The sequence below is a fragment of the Bipolaris sorokiniana genome (genome assembly GCF_000338995.1).
Source record: "Bipolaris sorokiniana ND90Pr unplaced genomic scaffold COCSAscaffold_15, whole genome shotgun sequence".
In the NCBI taxonomy this organism is placed as follows: Eukaryota; Fungi; Ascomycota; class Dothideomycetes; order Pleosporales; family Pleosporaceae; genus Bipolaris; species Bipolaris sorokiniana.
In genome coordinates, this window is record NW_006911909.1 from 842,366 (window position 1) to 869,803 (window position 27,438).

Sequence of the window (27,438 nt, forward strand, 5' to 3'; positions counted from 1 at the left end):
AGCCACGATGAATCATAATTACTCCAAGGATTTAATGATTGGTCTGGCGATCGCTTTCGCCATTCTACCAACCTTTTTTGTCAGCTTGCGCATATGGGCGAAGCGGATATCTAAACGCATTGGATGGGACGACTTCCTCACATTAGGTGCTCTGGTAAGTACATGAGCGGAGAGTACATGCATGCAAAGACAGCCAGCTAACTAAGTTCAGGCGGTCTGTTTAACGTGCTGTTTTCTACAGCTAGCCAGTGAGTAGGTTCGATCAACATCGCAGATAATCATTAACTTTGCGAAAAGCGGCGATACATGGCTACTTAGGTGCCCATCAGCCTCTTGACGAAAATGGCCAACCAATTATGGACGACCCTGGATTAATATTCTTTGAGGAAGTAAGTTGGATCGATGATTGCGTAACTCTTTGTGCTGACATGTCCCCAGACAAAGTTTGCTATCAACATGATCTCCATTGTTGGACTCGGACTCGTCAAGTCGTCAATCCTAATCCTTTACAAGACCATCTTCGACGTGCGAAAATTCCGTATTTGCGTATACATCGTGCTTGCGTATGTGGTAGCCTGGACCATCAGCTTCACATTCTCACATCTGTTTACGTGCTACCCTATCACCGTCTTTATCGAGCCTTACTACGGGAACAGCTGTGTCGAGACCGTACCAATGTTTTTGGCACTACTTGTGAGTCACTCATTACACGATTTACTTGGCTCTTCTAAGCGGGGGACTGGTTCATGTCTGGTTGGAATTGCGACTTCAGAACCTATGCTGACCGGTCCCGCAGTACACTGACGTTTTGGCGGACCTTGCCATCCTTTTCCTTCCCATACCCATGGTCATGAGCGTGCGCATGCAAATGAAGAGAAAGATAGCAGTCATTGTAATGCTCTCATTGGGCGCGGCGTAAGTCATTCAATCTTCAAGGATGAAGAGCCACGGCATAACTGACAAAACAGTGTCTGCGCTGTAAGCATCACCCGAGTTGTAGCGACGTACTCGATAGCAAAAGAGTACATCAAACACCCCGACGATGTCGTTTATTACACAGCCCCCGTATTCTTCTGGACCAACATCGAGTTATCCCTAGGCCTCGTGTGCGCATGCTTGCCAACTCTACGCCCCATTTGGTTCTTCTTCTACCCGAAAGAAGAGACACGGACTGGCTACGGCTACGGCTATGGGTCTTCAGGGCGTGGATATGGATCATCGGGCTTGCATGGCACGAAAAACAGCTCGTTTAGTGCCAAGTTGGCACGTAAGCCCTACCAGTCAATTGATGAGATGGGTACGTAATGCAACTAGATAACATACTATTCAAGTAACGCACACACTAATGCCACGCAGAGCTAACGACGCGATCTGAGGAGATTCTTCCTCCACCGGTGGAACATGATTCTTCAAGCAGTACCGACAAACACGGGATCAGGAAGGAGGTCACTATTCATCAAACCCTTGAATGATAAGCCCGAAGCCAGGTATATTGTGCTGCTACAATAGTCTTAGGTACCCGGGCAGTGGCATTTAGCGCATTGGCTTTTGTAATAGTATGTTGCTGTATCCATTCCATACGCCCCGGATTAATCCTCAAACGGGTAGTCTGCTGCCAGAATGTGGCAGGCACCCTAACCGGTGATTGGCGGGTGGCGTTCCCAGCCGGATGGTTCACTCGGCCTTTTTTTTTAACCACGCCACTGCCAGCCCCCTTCACCCCCAACGCCAAGTCATGAATGATACGTCGTCTTTCCCTTTTTCCGACAGAACGTTTCAGGGAATACCCTGTGTCAATGTAACCTCAGTTACGTACCATTATCAAGATATCTCATCCAGATTACACAAATCACGGACAACGCAGCTCCGCCCCACAGTGCCGCTCACATTATACTGGAACTACTGCTACAACGAGGATTCTGTTCATGCCAGCCCTGTTCAATTCTAGCCGTGGGGTTCTCGAGCGGCACATGGGCCAGGGCTGACTCGGCAATTGAGGTGGGGGAGCGTATCGGGAGCGGCTTGCTCCAGAGGGCGAGGTCCCTAATGCGGCTACACCCGCGGGCGTCGGGCTAATAAGTTAGCCATCGAGCATACATATTAATAAATTAACCCATGTCTTGCATAACGGCCATGATTCCCAGATCTAGGCCAGCGTAGTTCGACATGCACCTGTTCGCTAGTGACAATGAGATTTTGTCGACTCAGTCGTCAATGCAAAGCGGCAACGTCCATTGCGCAGTTCTAGTAGCTCGCGGCTCAAAGAAGATTGCATTTCGGCATGCACGCTTACCGAGTAGTAGGCCTAATGTGAATTAAAAAGCCGTTGAGCCGCCTACCATGGATTCGGCACCGACTACCTTGTTCCTGTCGCCATGAAGGTCTTATCACTCTTGGTTTCCTTCGCTGCCGCGGTATCTGCGCTCGCCCTCAAGCAACGCGATGTCGCATCCGACTTGAAGAATCTGGTCCCAGGATCTTCGGTCAACGTCGAGGTGAAGGCACGATGGAGTGACTTCAACGCACCCTTGCCTTCTGTCACTGTCACTGTGCAGGCTGAAGACGATATCGCGAAAATCGTAAGTTCTACCCGCCAATGGGCCTTTGCAATGGCTAACATGCACCCGAGGTTAAATACTGCACAAAGGCTGGGATATCATTTCTGACACAGAACGGGGGAGTCGGATGGGGCAAGACCTTCAAGTTGGGCGAATGGGGTGTTCTTATTGACCTTGCTGGTCTGAACAGTGTCACCGTGGCTGCGGACAAGAACACTGCGACTATTGGTGGTGGCGCAAGCATCGGAGATGTCATTGCATCGGCTGATGCTGCAGGTGCCCTGGTCATTACTGGCAATTGCAACTGCGTTGGCGCTCTTGGAGCCATGCTTGGTGGTGGTTACGGTGCGTTTGATTTGATCAGGCACATGAAAAGATTTGAGCTGATTGGCATCTAGGCAACCTGATGGGTGAAGTTGGTTTCGGAGTCGACAACATCATTTCGATGCGCGTCGTCACTGCAGCAGGCGAGTTGCTCACTGCATCAGCCACATCGAATTCCGAACTTTTCTGGGCGCTTCGCGGAGCAGGACCAAACTTCGGTATCGTCGTTTCCGCAACCGTCAACGCGAGGCCAGCAACAGCTGAAGACCGCACTGCCTTCATCAACAATCTCTTCTTCTCACCCGACAAGCTAGAGCAAGTCGCGCAAGCAGTCGAAGATCTGCCGCTCACCCCAGAACAACGCGTCTACCTTGTCTTGACATCTAGCGGCCCACCACTCAACGAGCCTTCTATCCTTGTAACCGGTTTCCTCCGCAAGGGCACGCTTGAAAGCGGCCGCAAGGCCTTCGCCCCCTTCTACGATCTCGGCCCCCTATCTGACTCCAGCATTGTCACCACATACGATCACTGGAACGACGCAAACATTGGCTTCTGCACCCGCGGCGGCCGTAAACCCACATTCAGCTCCACAATCAAGGGCATGAATGCCCAGAAGTGGCCGCAGATCTGGGACTTGTACAAGAGCTTCCAGGCCAAGGGACCGAACTCCGCTATGCTTATCGAGCGCTACAATCTAACCAAGGCTCAATCGGCGCCCGTTGGCTCGGTCGCCTTGAACGAGGCACTCCGCCGCGATGCATTTGCCCAGGCTCTTGTTATCCCGTGGTATGACGATGCGAGTTTGGATGCTGAAGCATTGGATTTTGGAAGCAAGGTTAGAGCGCTGTGGTCGAGGAGCAGTGACCCCAAGAACGATCCTACGTAAGTTTAACTTGTCGTTTTCCATGATTAAGAGAGAATGGTTGGCTAACAGGATTTGTAGATATCCTAATTTCGCATTTGGTGACGAGACTAACAAGGCTATCTATGGATCTAGCCTTCCGAAGTTGCAGACGCTGAAGAAGAAGTATGATCCTAAGGGACAGTTTAACCAGTGGTTTCCGATACAAGTATAGACACCAGACATTGGGTCATCTTTATCAAAACTACTTAATTAATAAAAGGTTGAATCATATCAATTCTGCAAATGTTCGGAAGGGTTGCTTTTTGCTAGGCTTTGTGTTCCCGGGATAGATAGATTGCACCCGTGACGTCATATTTATTGCAACGTAATCATTCCTTGGCTTGGAATTGTCTGGCTAAATGTTTATCTCAGTTATCCCCGTTGTCCTTGCGCTTCTCTGGTAGAGTTGATAGATAGCAAGTCGATTGAGAGCGATATGTGTAGTATGGTGAACATCGGTAGACTCGTTCCCACGAGCCGTCTGCCACGTAGTACTTCTCGCCGTGCACATGATTGATAATACCCGCTCCGTTCCCAGCCTTGAGCCTTGACTTTTGGTCGAGGCATAAATGTTCATATGTCCAAACAACTTGTAATGCTGTATAGAGATCTCTGTCCTAAATCCTAGAGGTATTTCTTGCGCCTACTACTCTCCATTTCCCCATGGATGAATCCCTGATATCATATAAAAAAACTCGCTTTCCTCCAAAATCCACTTAGACGTTCAATCCTCATCCTCCACCAACCTCCGCACCTCAAACACCTGCTCCCCAAACGCATTCCTAAACGCCGGAATCCTCTTCCTCGTCATCCAAACCGTCAGAATCGGTACCTTCCTCATCTTCACCTCATCTTTGTCTCTCTGCCCTCCTCGCCCATCCACATCCATAGATTCAAACGCCTCCTCTTCCTCTTCACTCTCCACCTCTTCCACCTCTTCCTTCTTCACCTCCACTGCCCTCGCTTTCCGCTCGATATCGATGCTTGTAAGCATCGTATACATAGCCCATGTCTCCACCAATCCATCCCCAACCTCCTCTTTACTACTCGGCGCGACGATCCTGCGAACCATGTCTACGATACCAACGAGTTTTGTCGTGCCCTCGCCTTGCGCTGAGACTGCTATGATAACGTCTTCTTGCTTTAAAGCGTCGGGCATGTCGATTGTAGATGCGGGATCACGGTATGCACCCAGGAATGTTTTGAGACGATTGATACCAGACTTTACATTTTGATTCTTGGAGAAGACGACGGGGACAATGTTTTGTGTGGCTTGCAGTCGCGTCTGGGATTCGAGGAGCTTGAGTAGGTCCGGTGGGAGGCGGGTCCAGGGTTCGTAGAGAGATGGGTGGATGGTATGTGGGGAGACTTGTTGGGATTGTTTCTTTAGAGCGGTGCCTGGAGTGCCATTTTGGGCTTTTCGCTTTTTCGTGGGGTTGGAATCGTTTTCTGGGGCACCGATGATGGGGAGTGTAGGGCCTTCGCTTGAGTAAGGTGGTGTGGCCGTGATTGTGGTTGTGTCGTTGTCTTTTTGTGATGAGGACGCAAAGATCTCGCTCATGCGCTTTGGTTTAGCCATATCTGCTACTTGTCGAGTTTTTGGGAAATCCGGGTCTATCTGATATTTACTTCCGAGGGTTCTGGGGACTCCACAGCAAACGGCGCAGTAACGAAATTTGGGGAAGCTCGACGCGCCAAAATCTCAAAGACGCGCCGGAGATAATACGCCGCATGCCCTTATCGCCGAATGGCGGCACATGCATATATCATGTCGTCTTGCTCCCCAGACTAACATTACATACTTTGTTATCTCTCAAGTCCCTTATGAAACAAAATGAATTCGGTGACTCGGGATTGCCCCTGCACACCATGAATGACGTAGCATTCAAGTCCTGCATCTCAGAAGGCCTCGCCACACAGACTCCCACCCAAGACCACTCTCCGTATGTGTGACTTCAAAAAGATCAACAAACTCAAACCCGTAAAATCACCCTCAACTAATACCACCTCCACACAACAGAAACTCCATATCAACATCAGCCCTCCTAAGTCTCCCAGCCGAACTCCGCCTACTAATCTACGAACACACCTTCACCCACCAAGCCATCCACGTGCACCCAAAATCCTACTCCTCCCTCGGACTCAACTCCCCCCTGCACCCACATGGCGCCCGAAAATACCAACCAGCAATTTCCCTCCTCCTAGCCTGCAAAACAACCCGCAAAGAAGCAACTCCAACCTTCAACGCACTCGTTACCTTCGACCTAACACCCTATTATAACTGCATGGCTGCAGCATATGAACTCGGACCCGACATATGTCGGGGTATTAAGAGTATACGCGTAGATCCGAGGTTGGCGAAGAGGTTGGCGGTAGGGATGCAGCAGGGTGGTGTGAAGGAGACGGGTTATCGGGATTTGCTGCCGGCGTTGCGGCATGTGCATGTGAGTGATAGTAGTGTGGTGTTTGGGGTGTTGGCGGTGAGTCATGATTTGGCTATTAGGGCTTTAAGGGTGTATTTTGGGTGGGAGGGGTTGGAGGTACATTTTGTGGGGTGATATGGACATGAAGGGAGGTGGGGTTTAGGGCTCTTTTGGTGTTGGTGACTGATCGTCTAGCTGGATACTCTACGTCGAATTGTAGTCTTTTCTACAAGAGGTTTTCTTTTGGCAGCCGGTGGTATATATGAAGATACAACATGAGCCTGCTATCCGAGTCACTTTAGAAGGAAACCTCAAGCAACAAAGAATATCAAATCTTGCGATAAATAGCAGCATCAATCCCCACCGCCGTACTCATAACTTTCTTCGTCCATTCGCTCACGGGCTCAAGCGCTTTAACCGTATCCCCCAACTCGTTACTCTCATCAAACTCATGAACAGCCAAGAACGACAACTCCTTCTCTTTCTCATCGCCGCCCTTCTCCGCAATCAACGAATACCGACACGTACGCAACCAACCGGATTCTCTCGACATTTGCTCATTGTGCTCATCGTGGTACCAAGCATCCAGGTCCGCAGCACCATCTGGCGCCGGCTGCATAAGCGCTACAAGGAGCGTATGTGCAGGATTGTCTTGATAATGAGAGGATGAAAGTCAGTAATAGTCCAGTCAAATTCATCTCGCTTTCTTTCTGCCTTCTTCTTCTTCTTCTTCTTCTTCTTCTTCTTCACCCAAACCCATCAAAACCAGGAACAACGAAAAGAATGATTGAAAAGAAAGAAAAAGACGACCTACCCCTTCCCTCTTGCTTCCCCCTCTCCTTCTCATAAACTTGCACCTCGCTAAACCCCCTAACATCCGCCTCCTCTTGCACCACCCTCTCGCCCGCCCAAAACTTAGCCACCTGTTCCACATTCACGTGCGCGACATCGTCCATTACGCTGACGAGAAGATGTTGTTTGGGGTATGAGGCATTGGCTGCTTTATAGAGGGTTGAGCGGGTTGTGCCGAGGATGTGGGATGTGAAGAGTTGGGGAAGGAGGAGGAATTCTGTATTATCTTTGCTGTCGGGGGAGGAAGAGGAAGATGTAGGTTGGATGAAGGATAGGATAAGGCCTGTGGTGGTGGGGGAAGAAGCCATTGTTGAATATGGAGAAGGATAATGGTGATTATGAAGAGTGTGGACCAGATTTGAATGCTGATACTTTTTATGCGTGAAAGGGGTAGCAAAGGAGAAATAAGTAGGGTGGTTATGTTATTTGAGTATCATGTGTTGCTGTTAGTATGTAGAGCAAAGCAGGACGCCTTGTCCCCACTTTAACCGGATTAGTTTTTCCGGGAAAAGGAATAACTGAGGCCATCAGCATGTATTACCAAACATGTTTAATGAGATGGAAGCAAGAAATACAAGAGATGGAAAGTAGTAATCTTATTAAGAAGCTTCTCTATGAGTATCTTGTCTAATTGTTTACAAATACATCTAACATCAAGACAGACTCATGACATAACGTCATCTACAACTTGCTCTTTTCAATGCGTTTGAATAAAACATCGCTGTCGGGGTATGGGTCGACAGTAATGTCATTGAGGGGGTTGAGCTCGCTGGCCCTGTAGAACATATCCTCGTACACCTTTCCATCTGCGCGGCCCAGACTGCTGTCTAGAACCCAGTCGTCGAAACCCCATGCGTCGACAAGTCTGACGGCATGTGGGCGGATGTCCTTGAGCAAGTTCATAACTGTGTTTGTCCTTGCAAGCATGATCTGGATCTTGCTGCAGGCACCCGAGGCGTAGAACTCGGAGCCTTCCTGCTCAAGTGTGTGCAGAGCGAAAAGGCGGAACAACTTCATGAGGACTTCAAGAAGGTTCTTGTCAATCTTGCCCTCCTGCTCAATCTTCTTGAGCGCGGAGAGGTTAGTCTTGACGACCATGTATTGAGCGTGAGCCTTGCTCAGGCGGTAGAAGTCAACGAGAAGGTCGTTCCAAGGCTTCTTCTGCTCATCACGGTGCTTGCTGGCCTCGAAGGCAAGGAAAGAGACGCGCCAAGCGAAGGCAGCGACGAGATCCTCGTCTGAGCCAATGATGTCGAAGGCGCAGCCAATGTTGCGACGAGAGTGGAACTCCGAGAGAATCTGAGTGGTGTCGTTTGTGGGCTTCTCCTTGTTGAGGACGGAGCGGACGGACTTGAGCATCTATAAAGAATATCAGTATGATGCGGGCTTTATAAAAAGGGATGAAACTTACGTAGCGAGCTACTTGCTGTGTCAACATGTAGTTGTCACCCTCCCAGGTAGTGGTAGGGAGGTAGTCAGAGTACCAAGGTCCGATACCACTGAAGCTAGAGTAGCCGTGACCACCGCAGGCACGTCGGCAGACCTCGAGACCGTCACAAGCGATGGAACTGCTGAGTGACTTGAGCGCACAAGATGAAGCGTGCAGATCCGCCAGCATATCACTGCCAGACTGAACTTCCTCGGGTCCGGCGCCGCGCTTGCTTGGTGCGTTGCTTGCATTGCCCTGTGCAATCTTCTTTTGGTTCTCTTGGTACATGTCCATCATCGCCTTTCCTGTGAAGTGAAGAGCGAAAGTTGCTGCAAGGAGCGGCAGCAGACGGATCTGGACCATGGTGTAGTTGAGAACGGGAGTCTCAGCCTCGCCAGCAGGAGCATCGCGATCCTGGAACTGACGACGTACGGCACAGTAACGAGTCGCAATAGTCACACCACGAGCGAGTACGCTACCGGCTTGCATGACGATCGTCGATCGAACCCAAGTTAGGGTACCGTAGACGAGAGATGGCGAGCCACGGCGACCAAACTTGTTGGTGGTGGGATCCACGTGCGTGTAGCGAGCCAACATGCTAATGTGTGGAACTTTGACCTTGTTAAACAGAAGGAAACCGTTGTCCATAGTATTGTAGCCAAACTTAGGGCCAATGTCTCCAATGTGGATGTTCTCGAGCGGCTCATGTGTCTTCAGGTCTCGGATCTGGACACAGAATGGGGTAGGTCCGTAGGACTTTCCATCAATGATGAGTTGAGCCATGACGACGGCATGATTGGCTGTCCTTCCCAATGATCCAATCCACCACTTGCTGGCTGTCAGGTGTGGCGAGTGGATGGTGAAGGTCTTGTCGTCCTTGTTCCAGGTGGCTGTTGTTTCAAGCCCACGGACGTTGGAACCGTGGCCAAGCTCAGTCTGAGCATAGCAACCGATGATCTTGTAGTCGTTGGCCTTTGTGAGCCACTTTTCCTGCTGTTCGGGGGTGCCTTGGCCTTCCAATGTCACCTGTATACTGTTAATGTATGCTTAACTCAATTGGCGAAGGAGACATGCCTTGAACATGGAGTCGTGGAGACCATATGGGCCAGGCTCGCCAACGAGCTCCATAGCCATTCGGAATTCTTCGAGATTCCAGTTGTGCTGCTTCTTCAAGATCCTCAACCTCTTCTCTCTTGCAAGAGCACGCTCGAACTTGTCTATCCTGCCCATGAAGTAGTTCTGTGACTTGTCAAAGACCTTCTCGGACTTGAGAATGTTGAGGATCTTGTGCCTCATGTCGATGACTTGTTGAGTGTGAAGAAGAACCTCCAGGTCCTGCACCGGCACGTTTGAGCCGGCGCGTTCTGCAGCGAGCAATTCATGCCCTTGGGCGCCCGAAGGCTTGAGCTGCTTGACCCAGTCTGGAGTTTGCTTCATTGCGATGGGTGATTGATGATTGAGTTCGTGGGGAAGGAAAGTTGTCTGGGGGAGTGAATAAGTATAGGTTACGAGGTGAGCCTCGGCTGCCGATCGGTGCCAGAAGGTCCATGACGCGCTAGCCAAAGTTCCGAGGTTTATCTTCCGCACGAGGCGCGCGTCAGGCCCGATTGCGATCAGATGAAAGTCCGAGAGGTGAACATGACTGGATCCAGAGCCATAGAATGACTTGTGTCTGCGCTCGTGATAATGCAGATGTTGTAGGTGCCGCTAAGCCCAGAGGCCCAGCCTTGCGTCAGATGAAGACCCTACTCGACCAATGGGCATCTGGGACAGATTTGGCCCAGGCGATTGGTAGAAGCGAGCTCTTGGAATATCGACCCGACAATGCAGAGTCGGTACGGACTCTCCCGAGGCCGGTTGTATATGTATGCAATCATGTATGGACAGAGTTCGAGGTCGCGGTCACATGTGTACATGCAAAGTAAGTACACAGGCATACCTGCCTGGACAAAGATGGCACTCATCAGCAAAGGTACAACAACGTTAGGGCTAGCGCATGTTCCCTCGACCTCTGTCATGGCAACCTGGTGAGACGTTCATGGGTCCGACGATGCTGGTCGAGACAGCCGCAGCCCTGCGGCAAGCGAGCACCGCCTTGCCAGAAGGGTGTCCAAAGTGAGTGTAGCAGTGTGCGCGTGTCTCAAGCCTACCCGACGGACTAAGCAACGGACCCCGACGCGGCATGTGGACCCTCTGGCAGTTCCGGACGGGCGGTTGACTGTGACAAGCAAAAAGAGTTTCCTTTTTCGACGGAGCAAACCGATAAGGGTGGCCAGGCAGAGCGGCAGTACTGCCATCTATGTGTGTGGCACGCGAGCTCCTGTAAGCGGGCGAGGCAAAAGCAAGCGTTTCTGTGCCGGCTGCCTGACAAGCCATTGCGCTGCACAGCCTCAAGGCGGCACAGAAGACGGCGGACCAGGCCTAGGCCAGCGCGTATTCGCAGGCTGAAGCACGAGGGATCAAATCAGTCGTGCACAACAAGAGAGCTGGTGGGGAACAACGGCACAGAGAATGCGCTCCCCTTCGTCATCGCGTTTGGCCTCGAACAAACAGCCACAGCCCCTAGCGTGCACGGCCTTGCTGGCGGCTGTCAGGTAGCGCAGCGTCACTTTCTTTGCCTACAACACCACGCCGACCTGTTGAATTTCCCTTACCCCCCTTTGTGAGCTAGAGCACGCAATTCTTCTTCCTTGTCCCTCTACCCCGGACTCCATTTCTGTTCCACCGCACGGCACTAGACTTCCTCCTGCCTGGCCTTAACGCCTACACATCTCCCGAATTATACCCCCACACACCACCCTCGACACTGCCTGCAATTCTATGCTCACAGCCACGACCCCGGCGACCCTCAGATTCCTTTCCCTCTTTTCCCACCAGTCCTCCTAGATACCGGACAACATGGGTCAGACACTCTCCGAGCCCGTCGTCGACAAGGTAATTGCCTCCCAATGCTGCCGCCCACCCCCGCCCCCGCACTGTGTCCTTCTTTCCACCCCCCCCCCCTTTGAAACGCGGTGACAGTCGCTTTGCATCGCCCGGCCATGGCGCGCATGCTGTGTTGCATGGTCTGAAATGCTGACATTGCATCTTTCTAGAAATCTGAAAATGGCGAGGGCGAGTCACTCATCTACGGTGTATCCTCGATGCAGGGCTGGCGCATCAGCATGGAGGACGCACATGCCACCGTACTAGACTTCAATGCCGACGACACCAAGGGCACGCCCACCGACAAGCGACTGGCCTTCTTCGGTGTGTACGACGGACACGGTGGCGACAAGGTGGCGTTGTATGCTGGCGAGCAGCTGCACAAGATTGTCGCGAAGCAAGAAGCATTCAAACAGGGAGACATCAAAAAGGCTCTGCAAGATGGCTTCCTGGCAACAGATCGCGAGATTCTGTGTGGTAAGTCGATTATCAACATCATCCCCATCCATCACGGGCCACCTGACACCTGCCAACAGACCCCAAGTACGAAGAAGAAGTGTCTGGTTGCACGGCATCAGTCGGCGTCCTGACAAAAGACAAAATCTACGTCGTATGTCAAACCCGCATCCTACTACGTTGCGACGCTCACACAGACAGGCCAACGCCGGTGACTCTCGCACTGTTCTAGGAGTCAAGGGCAGGGCAAAGCCCCTTTCATTCGACCACAAGCCGCAGAACGAGGGTAAGCAAATACGCCAAAAGTGTACAACCACCGCTGACATCTTCCAGCCGAGAAAGCACGTATTCAAGCTGCAGGTGGCTTTGTCGACTTTGGCCGCGTCAACGGTAACCTTGCTTTGTCGCGCGCAATAGGCGATTTCGAATTCAAGAAGAGCGCCGATCTTCCCCCAGAACAGCAAATAGTCACCGCCTATCCCGACGTCGAGATACACGATATCAACCAGGACGATGAGTTCTTGATTGTGGCTTGTGATGGTGAGAGGACTAGTCTCCGTGACCACAAACTTTTACTGACTGGATTTCAGGTATCTGGGACTGCCAGTCTTCTCAAGCCGTTGTCGAGTTTGTTAGGCGCGGAATTGTCGCAAAGCAGGATCTCGCATCCATTTGCGAGAATATGATGGACAACTGCTTGGCCTCGAACAGCGACACTGGAGGTGTTGGCTGCGACAACATGACGATGATTATTATTGGTCTCCTGCAGGGAAGGACAAAGGAGCAGTGGTACGAGGACATCGCAAAGCGGGTTGCGAATGGAGAGGGTCCATGTGCGCCGCCAGAGTATGGCAAGTCAGAAGATCCAGCCGAATCGCCCAAGGCGGAAGAGTAGTTCAGTTCTAATACAATCGTGTAGCCGAGTTCCGCGGTCCCGGTGTTCACCATCGCATTGACGATTCTCCTGATGACATCGATATGGATCTTGACAGCCGCTTCCGGCCGAATAACGGCAATGGCGGCCGCATCATCCTCCTCGGTGATGGTACAGAAGTCTCTACCGGAGACAATGAGCACGAGATGTTTGATAACGAGGATGAGGACAAGGATCTTGACTCGCAAGTCAACAAGTACAACCAGGAGGCCGACAACAAGTCGCGTCAGGACCGTCAAGGCACCCCTGGCCCCCAGCATGACAGCAAAGTTCAAGTAACCGAGTCACCATCCTCTGTACAGACTGAAAAGTCTGATGCTCCCGAGCTTCAATCGAAAGAGGCTCAAGCCAAGAAGACAAGCGAGAAGTAGCTTGTGCTCACTTGACCTGGCCACAGCATTCATACAGGGCCATGAAAGACCGACCTCGATGCATATCAACATGTGGTGCCTGTGTTACGAATCTTTTTGTCTTGCAAGCGATGACGGGTATTGGTTTCTTGCAGGATCAAAGTAGTGGGCCATGGAAACAAGCCTCACGGAACCCATGCGGGTAGTGTTATGGAATGATACCTGGCGGACTAGAGTCGCCATCTCCTATGCCTAGCTATCTCTTTTTTCATGATACCTTTGTTCTATTGAAACAGAGCTTACCATTGGTGTGCATATACTTTTCCCCGCAGAGACTGTGACCACCAAGCTATGACGTCATAATGATCCGAATGTGCTGTTGTGCGCATGTGCTCAAGAGCAATGCCGTCAGTTGCGCATTATCACATCCAGTGAACATCACCACGCGTCATCTGGACGGCATTGCAGTTACAACGACGGAACCGACCAAAGACCCCGGCACTTTACGAAATTGAGCTACCATCCACACTATCCAAGCGGTTTGCAGCCTAGTTTCGATTCTAATGCTTGCAACTCTCGGGAGTGGGTTTGTATGCAGAATGCCGGAGATAATACAGCTGTCCAGGGTCCATGTCCGCGCATCATCACATTTGGTCATGATTTGTGATGTCGGTGCAAGCGTCACAATTATAGTGTGACTTTGGTAGTGCCGGAGATAACAAGCTATGACTTGAAGTGACTGGGTCTGATCACAGATTCAAAAGAGTTTATACCGATTTTCAGTCTCACATCCTTCCACATCTCCTAGCACTCCATCTGCTCAGTCTTTCTCACAATGGACCCCGTCAACCCTAACCAGAAAGTCCGAACAACTCCGCAGTGGGCATTGTACCAGCGTGACAACTTTTGGAAATCGAATGAAGGCGAAGTCCCAGTATTCAATACTGGTATGGTCACCTTGCCTTTGTGGCATCTTACTTCATTCATGCTAAGATATGTAATAGATCCCGGCAAACTTGAAGAGTTAGCAAAAGAAAAGCTTAGCCAAGGAGGCTGGTTCTATGCCTCCTCCAATGCTGGCCAATCGCGTACTCACACCGCCAATAGACAGGCTTTCTACCGACACCGGATCATTCCGCGTATGCTTGTTGATACCAATCAACGTGACACTGCAACCGAGATCTTTGGGCACAGAGTTCCTGCACCAATTGGATTTGCACCTGTCGGCATCAATAAGATCTACAACCCGCAAGGCGAGTTACCTGTAGCGAGATCTGCGGGAGCATTAGGACTTCCCTACTGCCTTTCAACAGCAGGTTCACAAAGCATAGAGGACGTCGGTCATGCTAATGACCAAGGCGTGAAGAATGGCCGAGGCGATGTCGGAACCGCTGCCGGTGGTGGTGAAAAGGGCCTCAGGTTTTTCCAGTTATATATGCCACATGATGATGAGCTCACTCGCTCGCTCCTACAGCGCGCAGTGGACAGTGGCTTTACGGCATGCATCCTTACAGTAGATACATGGCAACTCGGCTGGCGACACGACGATGTTGCAAACTCAAACTATGCTTTCTACCATGGCGTAGGCGCGGACCTGGGCTTGACTGACCCCGTGTTCCAAAAGAGATTGGAAGAGAAGGGCATTGATTCCACAGCCCAGCCCAACGAAGCCGGTGCGCTCTGGATTGACAATGTATGGCATGGACGCGCACACAGATGGGAAAAAGCTGTATGGGCAATGAAACTCTGGAAGGAGCTTAGCGGAGGCAAGCCATTCTCTTTGAAGGGTATTCAAAGTGTGAACGATGCCAAAAAGGCCGTTGAATTGGGTTTCGACGGCATCGTTGTAAGCAACCACGCTGGACGACAGGTTGATGGAGCAGTTGCAAGCTTAGATGCTTTGGAAAAGATTGCCGATGGTATACTTCCCAGATATCAGACTCTGTGACCTCCTTTGCTAACTCTTCATCAGCTGTTGGCGATAAAACATATATCATGTTTGACTCGGGCGTTCGCTCGGCTTCTGATGTTGTCAAGGCACTTGCTCTGGGTGCAAAGTTCGTTTTCGTTGGCCGGCTCTGGATTTGGGGTCTTGCCATTATGGGCGAGACCGGTGTCACCCATGTCATGAAGAGCTTGTTAGCAGACTTGGATATCTTGATGAATGTTGGTGGATTCAAGAATATTGGAGAGATAACAAGAGATGCACTGGATAGTGAGCCAAAGGGATACCAGCTGTTGCCGACAGCTAGTAAGCTCTAGAGCAAGAGTACGAGATTTGTTTATTTACCGCATATTTGCAGACGTATATATATTTCGCAAAACAAAGAGTTTGCATTTATTTCCCCAAAAGCACTCCCACATCACTCACATTTATTTAGCGGCTTGAAAACCTGTAGAAGTAACTGATGTATGTTAGCCAATGGGCCAGTGGGAGTGGTTACATGGCGCTAGGCCAGGAAAGGCTGACCGCCGTAGGGCTGGGAGATGGTCCAAGCACTCCCGAGCCACTCCAACTCAACTCCCACTCCCCTCAATGCGTAGCTTCCCCTCCGGTGACTGTAGACAATACACACAAACAGTATGTTTTGTATCGTCGCGATTCATTGATTTTGTCATATCCCGGAATTATTCGACCAGAGATCACTGCGACGCTACCTAAATCTACTTGTGTTGTTCGACATACAGACACGAGCCGGGCAGCCCAGAAATATCTCCGCGTTGACTGCTCATCATGTCAGTCATTCTCTGCACTGGTACGTGGAAGTGCTACGAAGCTCTGAAGAATAACACTAACTCCTTGAATAGCTGGTTACGACCACACTATTCGGTCCGTATACATTTGAACTCGCGTCGTTCGCAATCTATACTGACAGCTCAACGTCAGATTCTGGGAAGCGCTGTCTGGAATCTGCTCCCGCACCATTCCTCACCCAGACTCGCAAGTCAATCGTCTTTGCATATCGCCTGACAAGCGCTACCTCGCTGCTGCCGGCCATCACACTGTAAAGTTGTACGACATCAAATCGACCAACCCGAATGCGATCCTTACCTTTGACGGCCATACTTCGAACATTACCGGTGTCGCGTTTCACTGTGAATCCAAGTGGTTAGTCACTTCATCGGAAGATGGCACTGTTAAGATTTGGGATACACGGTCAGGCAATGTCCAGCGCAACTACACCCACGGTGTTCCGGTCAACGATGTGGTCATTCACCCAAACCAGGGAGAATTGATCAGTTGCGATCGCGGCGGCAACGTAAGGATCTGGGACCTCGGCGAGAACAAGTGCTCTCATCAGCTCATTCCCGAAGACGATGTCAGTGTCGCAAGCGTGACTGTTGCCAGCGATGGCAGCATGGTTTGTGCTGGAAATAACGCTGTGGGTTTGCCTATTTCTCAAAGAGCGGAAACCCTAGGAATGGATTCTGACAAGAGCAACAGGGCAATGTTTATGTCTGGCGAATGATTCAACGTAGCGACACTACATCTATCCTGCCTATTTGCAAGTTCGTCGCACACACTACTTACATCACTCGCGTTCTCCTCTCCCCCGATGTCCGCCATCTAGCCACTTGCTCCGCCGACCACACAGCCCGCATTTGGTCTGTTGATACCTCAGCTCCCCATAACGTCACGCCCAACGACAATCTCCCGTCGGCCAGCGAACGCGACCCTGCGGCTTTCCCGCTCGAGACTACACTACACGGCCACCAGAGATGGGTCTGGGATTGTGCCTTCTCGGCCGATAGCGCGTATCTGGTCACTGCCTGTTCCGACCACTATGCACGGTTGTGGGAACTAGGTAGTCAAAGCATTATTCGGCAATACAACGGACATCATCGCGGGGCTGTTTGTGTGGCCTTGAACGACACTGCTGTTGGTAATTAGGAATCACGACTTCACTCGGTAAGTAAGATTAGTGAATTATATATGCATGAATCCATGTATTTGCATCAGCGTTGGCGTTTTGGCGGGAAATGATACTCAGCAACGGGAAGGTAATTAGTCAAACATTAGATGGGCATCTATGGCGAAATAAAGAGGGGGGGGTTCTTAATCATCAAGGTCTGGGAAGTGATTATCAGGTCATATACACAGGTGTCTGTTTGAGCGGCACGCTGTATCATGGAGACGTGAGGATACAAATCATTGTTGCATAGTATACAGATGAAGATGGAAGGCTGACAAATGCAACGACGAAACATCGTTGTAGTCAGTACTTAGTGAATCATAACACTAATTTCCCTCTAGTTCGCTCCTTGAACAAATCTTTTCGCTCTTAATCGCATGATAAAATTGATCCCATTTACACCCAACGCCATGATCGCTATGCATGATTTCCCTTTACTCTTCTATCATAGAGATACAAAAGAACCATGACGACTGACTACTGGTAACAATAACACGAAGGGGGACGATTGACGTTCGCTGCCAAAACAACCAAAGAAAGAGAGACAAGGGAAAAAAACAAGCAAATACAACGCCTATACAAATGCCTCGGCTAATTTCCTCATACAAACACAGCAATCCTTGAGCATAACACGTAAAATTCTTTAATCCATAATTCATTTCCTGATGCCCCATAGGGTACTACCACCCACGACTCACCATTCATGACTCCTACTCTTCCTCTTCCCCCCTCCTGCCGCAACCGAAAACTATGGAACAGTAAACCAGTATCCGGTCCATTACAACGACACATCTTATTTGCGTATCAAAGCCGAGAACCAAGACGATAAGTTCTTGCCGGACACACTCAGGGTAGAAGAAGAAAGCGTGCTGGATGTTTCGTTGTGATGCTCTGCTACATCATCGCTTCTCATATTGGAGACCGGTACTCTGGCCTGAAGATACAGGGGCGCGTCGTCATGTTGGATAACAGTAGCAGTACTAGCACTGCGATAAGGCGGAAGAGGACAAGGAAACGGCGACGAGAGATTCGGCGAGGAAGAAGGAGAAGAAGAAGAAGAAGGGCAAGGTAAAAGTGTAGTTGTTGGTATAGTATCTAACATTCCTCCTGGCACGGAGGCTGGTGGTGGGTCTGGCAAGAATATGGGGTATCGGGGCGGCGCAGTGGTTTCGCTTCTTGCTCATCTCGTCATGGGGATACATGGCGAGGGATCGAAGCGTGACATAGTGGTAGAAGATAAAGGTATATGTGGAGGTGGAGGTGGAGGTAAGGACGCTCCTGGCGTCATAAGAAGATCTGAAGCCGTAGTCTCTGTATATCTCATCTGCATGGATAGCGGAACGTAATAGGGTTGCATGCAAGGCCAGGTTGAAGAGCGGCTTTGTGGCAGATCTAGAAACCCAGAGATATCAGCTCTTTGTGTAAGATACCTGAAAAGGTAGGGCTAAGAATGAAGATGGAAAGTAGCCATTGCCTAGGCGGGACCACCTTCATCTCTCTTAGCTTCCTCTGGGTTCTCTGGTGCAGCATCAGCTTCAGCCTGTCCGTTCTGTCCTTCAGCGCCATCTCCCTCAGGGGGGGCGGCAGCAGCGGCAGCGGCAGCAGCTGCAGCGGCCTCAGCTTCCCTCGCCTGCTTCTCTGCCTTTGCTCTTTGGCGTGCAGCCTCGCGCTCAAAGTTCTCCTTGCGGGCTCGCTCGTCCTTTGCTTTGCGCAGACGCTCTGTTTCTTCCACGCCACCACTCTTCTTCAGCTTTCCTTCTTCAACAAAATTGCCCAGTTCGCGCTTAAACTCGTCGTCGTTTCTTGTCGCGAGATCGCGTTGACGCGCCTTTTCAGCTCGCTCGATGGCTTCCAGTCTGCCTTCGTGATTTGGTTGCAGAGCCTTGACCTCGCCCAGGACGCCATCACGAGCTTGCCGGGGGTCGATGACCTTGTCCGCAGCAACTGCATTGAGCATGCTGCGACCGCTCGCAGAGCGCATGCCCTTGCCATTCTCCTTCTCGCTTTCAAGGTTCTGCTGCTTCGTCGCCTGTTCAACCAGCTCCAGCGTCTGGGCCGCCTTCTCAAGATCGTCTTGCAAATCGGCCGCGAGTTCTTCTTGCATAGTAAGCATGTCTCGCTCCTCACAGACAGTCTGCAGCTCTTGCTCCCAAATCTTGGTCCATAGTGGCTTCTCCTTAGCCAGAACGTCCTGCAACTTCTTGAGCTCTGCAGTGGCCATTGACAGATCTTTGGCTGTAGTCTCAAGTTGGCGAGGTAGGGGCCGAACTCCACGCATGACGACGTCCTTTCTGAGATCTTCCACAAGATCCTGGAGATCATCCACCCTGTTGACAATCTTCTCCGAGTCGTCCTGTAAAGCCTTCTTTCCGTTGTTGATGTAGGCGCGACCGCTATCACCGTCAAGTGAAGGCAACGCAACCTTGATAGCAGTAGATTTGACGGCACCCGCCTTTGTACGTATTGTCGCCATGCTCGCTTGTATATCCGAAACAAATGATGAATATGTCTGGCGAACAACGGCTAAATCTCGACGTAGCGCCTGCACTTCGTTGAGTTGGGTGGCCGACGTAACTGTACCTTCAGAAGGTCCACCACTTGGAATGGAGCGTGAAGCCAATAGAGCAGAGTTGCGATTGGAAGAAAGTGGCGCTGCAGATATACCAGCGAGCTCCTTACTAGTTTGCTGCTGGCGTTCTGCAACGCGTTGTATAGTCGCTTGCTGATCCTCAACAACGGTCTTTATACTCTCCACCAACTTGCTGAGACCACCAAATTTGTCATCAATATGGTTCTTTACTTCATCAAGCTGCTCTACATTCAGAACAAGGACCGCTCTGTCCTTGATGTCGCGTATGTCCTCCAATTCGTATCGTACACCGGAAACTGGGTCCTGAATATGAATCTCGGGTAGGTCGCCGTAGCGGTGGGTGTCCCAAGCGAACTTCTCGATAAAAGCTAGTTGCAGGCGAGCAGAAGAGAGTTCGGAACCATCAGCAAACACATACTTCTTAATCTTGCTCTTGTACTGAAGGAAAACAGTGAGTTCTTTCCCTTGTTGAGGCGATTGCTCTGGAATGAAATGTGAAGGTTGCGGAGATGGTGTCTTTGTTCTGTAAGAACTGTGGCGGCTCGCTGCTGGCCTAGGACTCCCGTCTTTGGCTGGTGAGCCAGGCGCAATTTCGGCTGGTTCAGACAATGGCCCGTTGAGAGTGGCGCCTAGAGCGAGTTGGTCATTTTCGGGGAATTTTGGCGCACCAATCTTGTCCTGTGGTGTCTTCTGAATGGGGCTGTCTTCTGCCCCAGACTCTTGGGGTGGCGACAGGGTTGGTGCCTTGCCTTGAGAACTCTCCTCAGAGATGCGTCTGTCGTTGTGCTGATCATAAGAAAATTTGGTTTCCACTGCTGGTCGCTGTTGGGCAGGTTGTTGGTTTGATCGCTGCCGACCGTGCAGCGTAGGTGCCCTTGTTCGGACTGCATTCATAGACTCGCGCACATCCCGACCCCTATTCGGTATGGGCGAGTTCTGAACGGGCGGAAGTGGTATTCCATTTGTACCGAGATGCTTCTGGATCTGATAGGCTGAGAATCTCCGCGAAGCCCTCCGCTCTAACTCTCCCCCTCTTTGCAATGCAGCCAGCGCATCTTCTTGTTGTGGTGGGGGTGGAGGTGGCGGGAAGTCGACGGGATAGTTGGGTTGCGGTTGTGGGGCATGTTCTGGCGGCTTGGGCATGGCATCGTCTGAGGGGTAAGGAGCGATGACGGGCGCTTGCTGGGCAGAGTTACTCGACATGGACGAGTCTGTAGAGAGCTGGCTTGCATTCGTAGAGCGGTTCGATTTCGGATTCGAGGGCAGTGAGTCGTACTTGCTTGGCGATGCTCGGCCGCCTCCTGCTACTGAGGACGAGCGTGGGGGGAGGCCGGGGCCACCAAAAGACGGACTTTCGCCCCTCGAGGGAAGTCTTTGGCTTGCTGAACGGGCTTGCTGTGCGTCCTCGACTTCACTGGAACTACCGACGCTGGCCTGTCGGGGACTACCGCCGCCGTTAAGTGAACCATCTCTTCCAGTACGCTGCCGTAACCGCTGCTGCTTCTTCTTCAGGCCATGGAGGAGGTTGATTATGATGTCTCGTATGCGAGGTAGGAAGTTGTCGAGGCTGGCCTGGGATGCTTCCTGGCTCAGGGTCTCTTCCAGTATGCCGCGCAACAGTTCCGGGACATTTCCCAGGTCGTTTGTGTCAACGCCAATGGCATTGAAGGCACGCGACGCGATGTTGAACTCATAGCCCAGACGGACATAGACGTCGGAGACCTCGCTCTCGGTGGCCGTCCCACGCGACCATAGGGTCAGTGTCTCTGGGTCGTGTCAGCGCATGCGATATTGGAAGTGGGTGGGGGCTGAATGCGCCGTAGACTGACCGAGCAGTTGCTTTGTGGCGACGAGCAGATGTGTGACGGACTTCTCGATCTGCGAGAGTTGCTGCTGGGGCTAGGATGCATGGCATGTCAGCGGGCGCGGTTGGACTATTGGGCGCGGAATGCCGAGAGGGTCAGTACGTACGTTCTTGGGCGCACGGCGTGACGATGAGGACCCCTGGGACGAGCGCATGGAAGAGGGCTCTTCGGCCATGATGGGGAGGAGGGGGGCGCAGGTATGCAGCAGCTGCAGCAGAGTGGATGGCCGAGTGACGAAGCCTGAGGGCACGACACGCTCTCTCGGTAGTGTTGGCAAGCACGTTGGGTGCACCGACGTCTGGCTGCCCGCTCCCGCCAAGGCCTGAGTGGCTGGGCTGCACGTGGCGCCGTCTCACACCCGCCACATCTCTTTTGCGCCCGCTTGACCATTCACGTGCCCATCCTGCCACACCCTGCAGACCCGGTTTTTTTCTTCTGCCATTGGGGCATGGCAGGCTATCTGCACAGCCAGATATTCCTGATAGCAGGGTACCATGGAGTTGTGTCGTCGCTGGTCGCCTTTTGATACGGAGCCCGTGCTGCAAGGCAAAAATAGAAATATCTGAAGGCCGAGGAAAAGAACACGACCAGGACAGAGGCATTATCCCAAAAAGGTCGAGCACCACGTTGCCATGTGCCTGAGACGGCCTGGGAGGCTGAAGGTCCGCAAAGAGTCGGTAGGGTCCGTTGGGTGTGTATGTAGTAGCGCATCCATCGCATCCATGAGTTGGGCAGCCACTGCAGCACTGCAGACTACTACGGCGTACTACGGGCCTACGTTGGCGCTACTCCCTGGAGCTGCTGGGGTAGTCATTGTGGGCATGCGTCTCTAGCATGGGCGAGCCGTCACGAACAGGTGTTTGCCCCGTATTTGCTTCCAGGAGCGGCATTGTCTGGTGTAGGCACGCCGGACAGCAGCGCTGGCCCTTTGGAGGTGGTGGGTTCTGGACCACGACCACGACGCCCACCACAACCATATGCTCTTGTCGGCGGGGAGAGGGTTGCAAGCACCCGACAGAGTTTGTGCATGGCCACGGTAGCCTCGCCAAAACAAGCCGGGGACAGGGCCAGCAAGCGAGGCGACAAAGCTTACGGGCACGCCGTTTGGCTGTGTGGTCGTGTGGTAGCAACGTTGGCGGTGGCAGCATTCACGGCCACCGCTGCCCCAGGCGTGGTTAGCTGCCGCATCTGTTTCATAAGTCGATCAGGCTTGGCACCTCACCGTGGACATCTGTCTCTGCATTCGGGCACAGCCTCCTATACCATCGCGACCTCAGCCGCCGGCTCTCCTTCGCATTGCTCGTCCTGCCTCTGTGCCTGCTGCCGCATTGCATTGAGTGCCCTGCGCTAACTTCGACAACTCTGACAGCCCACACCCAAGTAGAGAGTTGGAGCTGCTTGCCCTGTCCCTCCCCCCGCCCGTCGCTCTGTTCTCCCACCCACAACCACCGACACCGACACCGACGCACGCTACCGCACCGCCAACACCCGCGCCCTCCTCGCCCATCCATGTCCACTGCCGCTGCCACGACCAGCACCTCCTCCAATGCTCTGAACGCCGTCTCCACTCCCGGCAGGCAACTGAAAATGAGCACAGCTGGCAAAGCCGCTACCGACGCACAGCGAAAGCCAGGAAGCCCCAGCGAAGGTAGCCAGAGGTAACTAGTCCCTCTCCAACAGCCCCGCCCGCCCGCCTACTCCCATCGTACGCTGCTCTTCAGCTGCATATCTGCCCACGCTCCCGTCCGCCGCCCGACACCGCTACCACACGCCGGGATATCCTCGTGTGACTTGTCGGCGGTCACATGGAGCCACGGTGCGACTGCGCTGTCCACTAGACGGCCCTCGCGCCCTGTCCTCTGTCCAATTGCCTCACCTTGCCCTGCCCTATTCTCGATACATTTGCACCTGTCTGCGCCTGGCCCAATGCTGACTTGGCACCTTGTAGGAAGCAGCCGGCCAAAACGGCATGGACCCAGGGTACCAATCCCCTCACCCAGCGACCGACGAACCCTTCCCCATCCAACGGCCTCGTAAACTCCCCTAAGCCCACACCGACACCCTCGGGCGAAACTGCGTCTCCAATGCGGCACCTCAGCGATCGGATGATGTACCTGTTGGCCAACCTCACTGTAAGTGGCGGGTGCTGCTCAATCCGAAGCCGACAAACACAGCTGACGGTCATGGTTAGGGTCTTCCGGGCATCATTACGCTGAAGAATGGTGAAAAGTACTCGGGCGTGCTGTCCGGCACTTCATTGGACCCCAGCGAGCTGCGTTATGTCTTCAAGATGGTCAAGAAGTTGATGCCCGCTAGCAATGCCCAGACCAATGGCACAGGCTCCGTTTCCGACGACTACGTCGGTGCGGGTGATTACCACGTCATGTCCTTTGACATGAGCGACGTTGCCGATTTCAATGTCAACAACGTGGTGCTTGACAAGTCTAGCGCCAAGGGCCAGAACGGTATGTGTCTTGGTAACGATCTTCTCTTGCACCAAGCTGACTGTCGAAGGAACATCGGGCTTCCGCACAGACACCGATATTTCAGGCAAGATGGCCTTCCGCGAACGTGACCTTCAGAAATGGGAGCCGTCCGAGGTCGACCCAAGCCTGACTCTTGAGTCAACGGCACGGACGACTGAATGGGACCAGTTTTCCACCAACGAACGCCTGTTTGGTGTAAAGAGCAACTACGATGAGACTTTCTACACCACCACCATCAACAAGAACGACCCACAGTATGCAGAGAGGGCTGCCCGTGCTGAGAAGATTGCTCGGGAGATTGAAGGCAGCACTGCAACCAACGCGCACGTCCGCGAGGAGCGAGGAGGATATTCTGCTGCCGACGACAACGGTGACGAGGAAGACAAGTACAGTGGCGTGCGTCGAGACTTTCCGACTCTGTCAACGGGTCAACCCAACCGGTATACCCCGCCTGCGCGCCGTGCACCTTCCGCTCAGCCAACAGTGCCCGGCGCTCCGGTCGATCCTGCCATTATTTCCTCGTCTGTCGCACGGCCTGGTTCGCAGATTGCACAACGTGCCGCCAGTCCCGCTGCTCCAGCAGCCCCTGCAACGGAAGCCCCCAAGGTCCAGGAAGCCGTCAAAGAAGCACCCAAAGAAAGCATAAAGGAAACCACCAAGGAGGCCCCCAAAGAGACTTCCAAACCCGCATCAAAGCCAACAGATGTGCACAAGGCCATCACGGAGCAACTACAGAAGCCCAGCAGTACCATCAAGTCCACAGTAGCTGCCATTCCCCCTCGCAAGGCCGGACGTCCACACGATGCAACAACCAATGTGGAACATGATCTGCTAGATTCTTTCAAGCAGTTCTCAGCCGCCGAAAAACTGCGCATCTCTGATCGCCAGAGGGCTTTCGCTCGCGAAAATAAGGCAGTCAAGCTGAATGACTTGAAGAAGTTTGCGCTCAACTTCAAGCTGAGCACACCAGTGCCATCGGATTTGGTTCCTATACTTGCTAAGGACGAGACTAAGCAGCAAGCCATTGTCGACAAGGCCAACCGACAAGCGCTTGAGTTGAAGGCTTCGCCGCCTGCGAAGCCCTCGACCACCACTTCCGACCCCAAAGCTGCCCCACGGCCATCTGCTAAGCCTGAGCCTACCCAGGCTTCTCCAAGCACGAATGTCGACCGCCAACAAGCTCAGCGTCCCCGACAGGGACAGCAGCCCTACGCATCAGCTAGCATGCGGGGTTCGCACCAGAACATGAGCATCCCTCCTCGGAACCCGGGACTACTCAGCACTCGTCTACAGATGAATCATCAGCAACACAAACAACAGGGTGCAGTGCCCTACAATGGCGTTCCTCAGCCAATTCCATCTCAAGACACTCGGGTGCCCCCTACCGGTTCTTCACAGCCTTCTAGCGGCGCTCAAACACCTTCCAGCGTGTCAAGGTTCAATGTTCGTGCACATGAGTTTAAGCCAAACCCAGCAGCGAACACGTTCCAGCCTGGTGGAAACCCAAGCGCCAGCTCCAGCCCTCGACCAAACTCATCACGGCAAGAAGTTCGCAAGCCGCCTGTCACCAACTTCTTCATTGGTCAAAGACCAAATGTAAAGTCTCTGGACGGCCCAACAACCTTCAACGTTGTTGGACGTCTGGAAAAGGAGGTACAAGGCAGTGAGAAGTTGCACTCTGACATCGCGCCTCCTTACAAGACTTTCCCCACGTGGGACTTTCCTGCATCCAATTCAAACAAGGGGTATGAGCAGCTATTCGAGCACGCTCCTCCAGCAGCGCCGTTATCAGCCCCTCAACACGTAATGGCTAGCGGACCCATGCCGCATCAAATCCCTCCTCATCTCCAGGGTGCACAAGGCATGCCGCAAGGCCCAACACCTCAGCACACTCCCCGAGGCCCGCCAGTGCAGCCGCATATTGGCCAGAACCCACACCAGTTCGAGGCGCCCCACATGCAATACTCGCACTCGCAGTCATCAGTCCAGCCTTCACCGCGGCCCATGGCACCTTTCATGTATGGAGCACAACCCCAGCAAATGCCAGGCTATCCTCAGCCTGTCCAAATTCCTCAATACGGTATGAGCCCTAATGTTCAGCATGTGCCTATGCGTAACGCGCAAGGCGGACAGTTCATCCAACCCCCTGGCCCAGCAATGGGAGGGCAGATGATGACGAACCAGCCTTCAAATGGGCCTTATATGGGAATGCCAGGTAACCCTCAAATGCAAATGTACTCTCCGGCTCCTGGACCTGCATACCCACAATATCCCGGCCACATGCCTGGGCCTGGTGCCAATGGGTTCCCAAGTCCGAGACCAGGTGCTCCAATGATGAGCCACCAAGGCTCACAACAAGGTCACCACCAGCAACCTCACATGATGTACATGCAGCCCGGGGCACCAGCACCTCAAATGTACCAGATGCAGCCAGGGTCTAGTAAGTTAACTGATGGAAGAATCACGTTACAAAGCTAACATGCCTGCAGTGGCTCCGATGCGAGGACCTTACCAACAGCCATACCAGGGTGGACATTACGGCTCGCCCCAGCAGCATCCTCAGTTCCCCCAACAACATCGTGGTACACCAAGTGCAAGCTACTCCCAACCCATGATGCAGCAGCATTCGACAGGGCCCCAGGTCCCACCGGCTGGCCCCGCTAACCATGGTCCGGAAGCTGTCAACGAAGCCAAATGAAAGTCTCCAAGATGAAGCTTCGCATCTTAACTCTAGCGACATCTCCCGAAAGTTGCTGCTTGAGCTCTACGAGATGCTTCCCACACTTGTTTTACTTATTTTGCTATGCGATTAGCGTGGGTGGGTCGATATTCTCTCTAATGAGTGGCTTGACGCATAGCGACCGGCGTTGACAGGGCATGGAGGGTGCACAAAAGGATTACGGTGTGGGCAATGGCTTTGCTGGCTATGGATGTGCGGGGCGAGACAGGACACAGTGGGTGGGAAACTACCACAGTTCACTATCTTGAATGCGACCACAAAGCACTATGGGAGAGCCGAGAGGGGTGCTTTGGCTTTTCCGACTACGAGGGAGGGAGATGATCGAACAGCGAAGTGGAGGGGGCGGGGCAAGGGGAGGTGTGGTGGCGGTAGCTAGCAGAGCATGTTTTCTCCAAGACATGGTTTCCAATCAGCACATCAATGCAACTAGCTTTAATATTAATCCATCAGCTTTCCTTTCAAGGAAGTCTATCTGATCTAAATGCAGATATGCAGGTGACAAGGATCTATCAGCAGGTACACGGACCCACCCTCTAGCGTGCATCCAGGGTCCACACTCCCGCCGTTGTTCCGACACTACCCCAGACGGACGGCATCTGCTCGCCAGACTTACCGTTCCTTATACTGACTACTTCATGTCGCTCCGTACTGCATGCCGGTTCCTCATGAAGACTTCGAACTGAGCAGC

The 27,438-nt window shown here is 52.5% G+C and overlaps 10 protein-coding genes across 10 annotated transcripts; 6 read left to right on the forward strand and 4 right to left on the reverse strand.

Annotated features, from left to right (window-relative positions):
- Positions 1 to 7: 7 nt before the first annotated feature.
- COCSADRAFT_164265 (uncharacterized protein) lies at positions 8 to 1,472 on the forward strand (the record flags this gene model as incomplete). Its single annotated transcript, XM_007706153.1, has 7 exons — positions 8 to 154; positions 212 to 248; positions 298 to 389; positions 439 to 693; positions 797 to 915; positions 969 to 1,297; positions 1,357 to 1,472. 7 exons carry the CDS (start codon positions 8 to 10, stop codon positions 1,470 to 1,472), a joined length of 1,095 nt encoding a protein of 364 aa, XP_007704343.1.
- An 850-nt stretch (positions 1,473 to 2,322) lies between these two features.
- COCSADRAFT_203146 (uncharacterized protein) lies at positions 2,323 to 3,958 on the forward strand (the record flags this gene model as incomplete). The annotated part of the gene is made up of 4 exons (XM_007706154.1): positions 2,323 to 2,579; positions 2,630 to 2,903; positions 2,957 to 3,764; positions 3,826 to 3,958. The coding sequence occupies exons 1-4, from the start codon at positions 2,376 to 2,378 to the stop codon at positions 3,956 to 3,958; spliced, it is 1,419 nt and encodes a 472-aa protein (XP_007704344.1). The 5' UTR covers positions 2,323 to 2,375.
- A 353-nt stretch (positions 3,959 to 4,311) lies between these two features.
- Positions 4,312 to 5,439, reverse strand: COCSADRAFT_40564 (uncharacterized protein). Its single transcript, XM_007705928.1, has one exon. It carries the CDS (start codon positions 5,363 to 5,365, stop codon positions 4,511 to 4,513), a length of 855 nt encoding a protein of 284 aa, XP_007704118.1. The 5' UTR covers positions 5,366 to 5,439; the 3' UTR covers positions 4,312 to 4,510.
- A 674-nt stretch (positions 5,440 to 6,113) lies between these two features.
- Positions 6,114 to 7,498, reverse strand: COCSADRAFT_40566 (uncharacterized protein). The gene is made up of 2 exons (XM_007705929.1): positions 7,024 to 7,498; positions 6,114 to 6,860 (listed from the first exon to the last, which is right to left on the reverse strand). The coding sequence occupies exons 1-2, from the start codon at positions 7,367 to 7,369 to the stop codon at positions 6,538 to 6,540; spliced, it is 669 nt and encodes a 222-aa protein (XP_007704119.1). The 5' UTR covers positions 7,370 to 7,498; the 3' UTR covers positions 6,114 to 6,537.
- A 144-nt stretch (positions 7,499 to 7,642) lies between these two features.
- Positions 7,643 to 10,051, reverse strand: COCSADRAFT_40567 (uncharacterized protein). The gene is made up of 3 exons (XM_007705930.1): positions 9,565 to 10,051; positions 8,473 to 9,516; positions 7,643 to 8,420 (listed from the first exon to the last, which is right to left on the reverse strand). Exons 1-3 carry the CDS (start codon positions 9,925 to 9,927, stop codon positions 7,743 to 7,745), a joined length of 2,085 nt encoding a protein of 694 aa, XP_007704120.1. The 5' UTR covers positions 9,928 to 10,051; the 3' UTR covers positions 7,643 to 7,742.
- Positions 10,052 to 11,032: 981 nt separating this feature from the next.
- On the forward strand, positions 11,033 to 13,470 carry COCSADRAFT_40568 (uncharacterized protein). The gene is made up of 7 exons (XM_007705931.1): positions 11,033 to 11,424; positions 11,586 to 11,892; positions 11,952 to 12,025; positions 12,073 to 12,157; positions 12,205 to 12,411; positions 12,462 to 12,722; positions 12,791 to 13,470. Exons 1-7 carry the CDS (start codon positions 11,389 to 11,391, stop codon positions 13,174 to 13,176), a joined length of 1,356 nt encoding a protein of 451 aa, XP_007704121.1. The 5' UTR covers positions 11,033 to 11,388; the 3' UTR covers positions 13,177 to 13,470.
- Positions 13,471 to 13,926: 456 nt separating this feature from the next.
- On the forward strand, positions 13,927 to 15,504 carry COCSADRAFT_40569 (uncharacterized protein). The gene is made up of 3 exons (XM_007705932.1): positions 13,927 to 14,102; positions 14,160 to 15,074; positions 15,128 to 15,504. Exons 1-3 carry the CDS (start codon positions 13,991 to 13,993, stop codon positions 15,415 to 15,417), a joined length of 1,317 nt encoding a protein of 438 aa, XP_007704122.1. The 5' UTR covers positions 13,927 to 13,990; the 3' UTR covers positions 15,418 to 15,504.
- Positions 15,505 to 15,889: 385 nt separating this feature from the next.
- Positions 15,890 to 17,047, forward strand: COCSADRAFT_175230 (uncharacterized protein; the record flags this gene model as incomplete). The annotated part of the gene is made up of 4 exons (XM_007706155.1): positions 15,890 to 15,911; positions 15,964 to 15,985; positions 16,043 to 16,538; positions 16,601 to 17,047. The coding sequence occupies 4 exons, from the start codon at positions 15,890 to 15,892 to the stop codon at positions 17,045 to 17,047; spliced, it is 987 nt and encodes a 328-aa protein (XP_007704345.1).
- A 1,310-nt stretch (positions 17,048 to 18,357) lies between these two features.
- COCSADRAFT_249175 (uncharacterized protein) lies at positions 18,358 to 21,786 on the reverse strand. The gene is made up of 3 exons (XM_007706156.1): positions 21,631 to 21,786; positions 21,489 to 21,558; positions 18,358 to 21,425 (listed from the first exon to the last, which is right to left on the reverse strand). The coding sequence occupies exons 1-3, from the start codon at positions 21,697 to 21,699 to the stop codon at positions 18,544 to 18,546; spliced, it is 3,021 nt and encodes a 1,006-aa protein (XP_007704346.1). The 5' UTR covers positions 21,700 to 21,786; the 3' UTR covers positions 18,358 to 18,543.
- A 990-nt stretch (positions 21,787 to 22,776) lies between these two features.
- COCSADRAFT_40571 (uncharacterized protein) lies at positions 22,777 to 27,203 on the forward strand. The gene is made up of 5 exons (XM_007705933.1): positions 22,777 to 23,182; positions 23,473 to 23,656; positions 23,716 to 23,989; positions 24,039 to 26,450; positions 26,500 to 27,203. Exons 1-5 carry the CDS (start codon positions 23,034 to 23,036, stop codon positions 26,706 to 26,708), a joined length of 3,228 nt encoding a protein of 1,075 aa, XP_007704123.1. The 5' UTR covers positions 22,777 to 23,033; the 3' UTR covers positions 26,709 to 27,203.
- The last annotated feature ends 235 nt before the right edge of the window (positions 27,204 to 27,438 follow it).

Excerpts from the sequence above, each read along its gene's own strand:
- COCSADRAFT_40571 (XM_007705933.1), top strand. The coding sequence starts at position 23,034 with ATGTCCACTGCCGCTGCCACGACCAGCACCTCCTCCAATGCTCTGAAC. Across the intron at positions 23,657-23,715 it reads ACCTGTTGGCCAACCTCACT|GGTCTTCCGGGCATCATTAC; the intron begins GTAAGTGGCGGG and ends GGTCATGGTTAG. Across the intron at positions 26,451-26,499 it reads CCAGATGCAGCCAGGGTCTA|TGGCTCCGATGCGAGGACCT; the intron begins GTAAGTTAACTG and ends ACATGCCTGCAG.
- COCSADRAFT_40564 (XM_007705928.1), bottom strand. The coding sequence starts at position 5,365 with ATGGCTAAACCAAAGCGCATGAGCGAGATCTTTGCGTCCTCATCACAA.
- COCSADRAFT_40568 (XM_007705931.1), top strand. The coding sequence starts at position 11,389 with ATGGGTCAGACACTCTCCGAGCCCGTCGTCGACAAG. Across the intron at positions 12,158-12,204 it reads CCACAAGCCGCAGAACGAGG|CCGAGAAAGCACGTATTCAA; the intron begins GTAAGCAAATAC and ends GACATCTTCCAG. Across the intron at positions 12,723-12,790 it reads ATGTGCGCCGCCAGAGTATG|CCGAGTTCCGCGGTCCCGGT; the intron begins GCAAGTCAGAAG and ends ACAATCGTGTAG.
- COCSADRAFT_40569 (XM_007705932.1), top strand. The coding sequence starts at position 13,991 with ATGGACCCCGTCAACCCTAACCAGAAAGTCCGAACAACTCCGCAGTGG. Across the intron at positions 14,103-14,159 it reads AGTCCCAGTATTCAATACTG|ATCCCGGCAAACTTGAAGAG; the intron begins GTATGGTCACCT and ends GATATGTAATAG. Across the intron at positions 15,075-15,127 it reads TTTGGAAAAGATTGCCGATG|CTGTTGGCGATAAAACATAT; the intron begins GTATACTTCCCA and ends ACTCTTCATCAG.
- COCSADRAFT_40567 (XM_007705930.1), bottom strand. The coding sequence starts at position 9,927 with ATGAAGCAAACTCCAGACTGGGTCAAGCAGCTCAAGCCTTCGGGCGCC. Across the intron at positions 9,517-9,564 it reads TCCACGACTCCATGTTCAAG|GTGACATTGGAAGGCCAAGG; the intron begins GCATGTCTCCTT and ends AACAGTATACAG. Across the intron at positions 8,421-8,472 it reads CACAGCAAGTAGCTCGCTAC|ATGCTCAAGTCCGTCCGCTC; the intron begins GTAAGTTTCATC and ends TATTCTTTATAG.
- COCSADRAFT_40566 (XM_007705929.1), bottom strand. The coding sequence starts at position 7,369 with ATGGCTTCTTCCCCCACCACCACAGGCCTTATCCTATCCTTCATCCAA. Across the intron at positions 6,861-7,023 it reads GGGGAAGCAAGAGGGAAGGG|ACAATCCTGCACATACGCTC; the intron begins GTAGGTCGTCTT and ends CTCATTATCAAG.
- COCSADRAFT_249175 (XM_007706156.1), bottom strand. The coding sequence starts at position 21,699 with ATGGCCGAAGAGCCCTCTTCCATGCGCTCGTCCCAGGGGTCCTCATCG. Across the intron at positions 21,559-21,630 it reads CACGCCGTGCGCCCAAGAAC|CCCCAGCAGCAACTCTCGCA; the intron begins GTACGTACTGAC and ends CATGCATCCTAG. Across the intron at positions 21,426-21,488 it reads CGCCACAAAGCAACTGCTCG|AGACACTGACCCTATGGTCG; the intron begins GTCAGTCTACGG and ends GACACGACCCAG.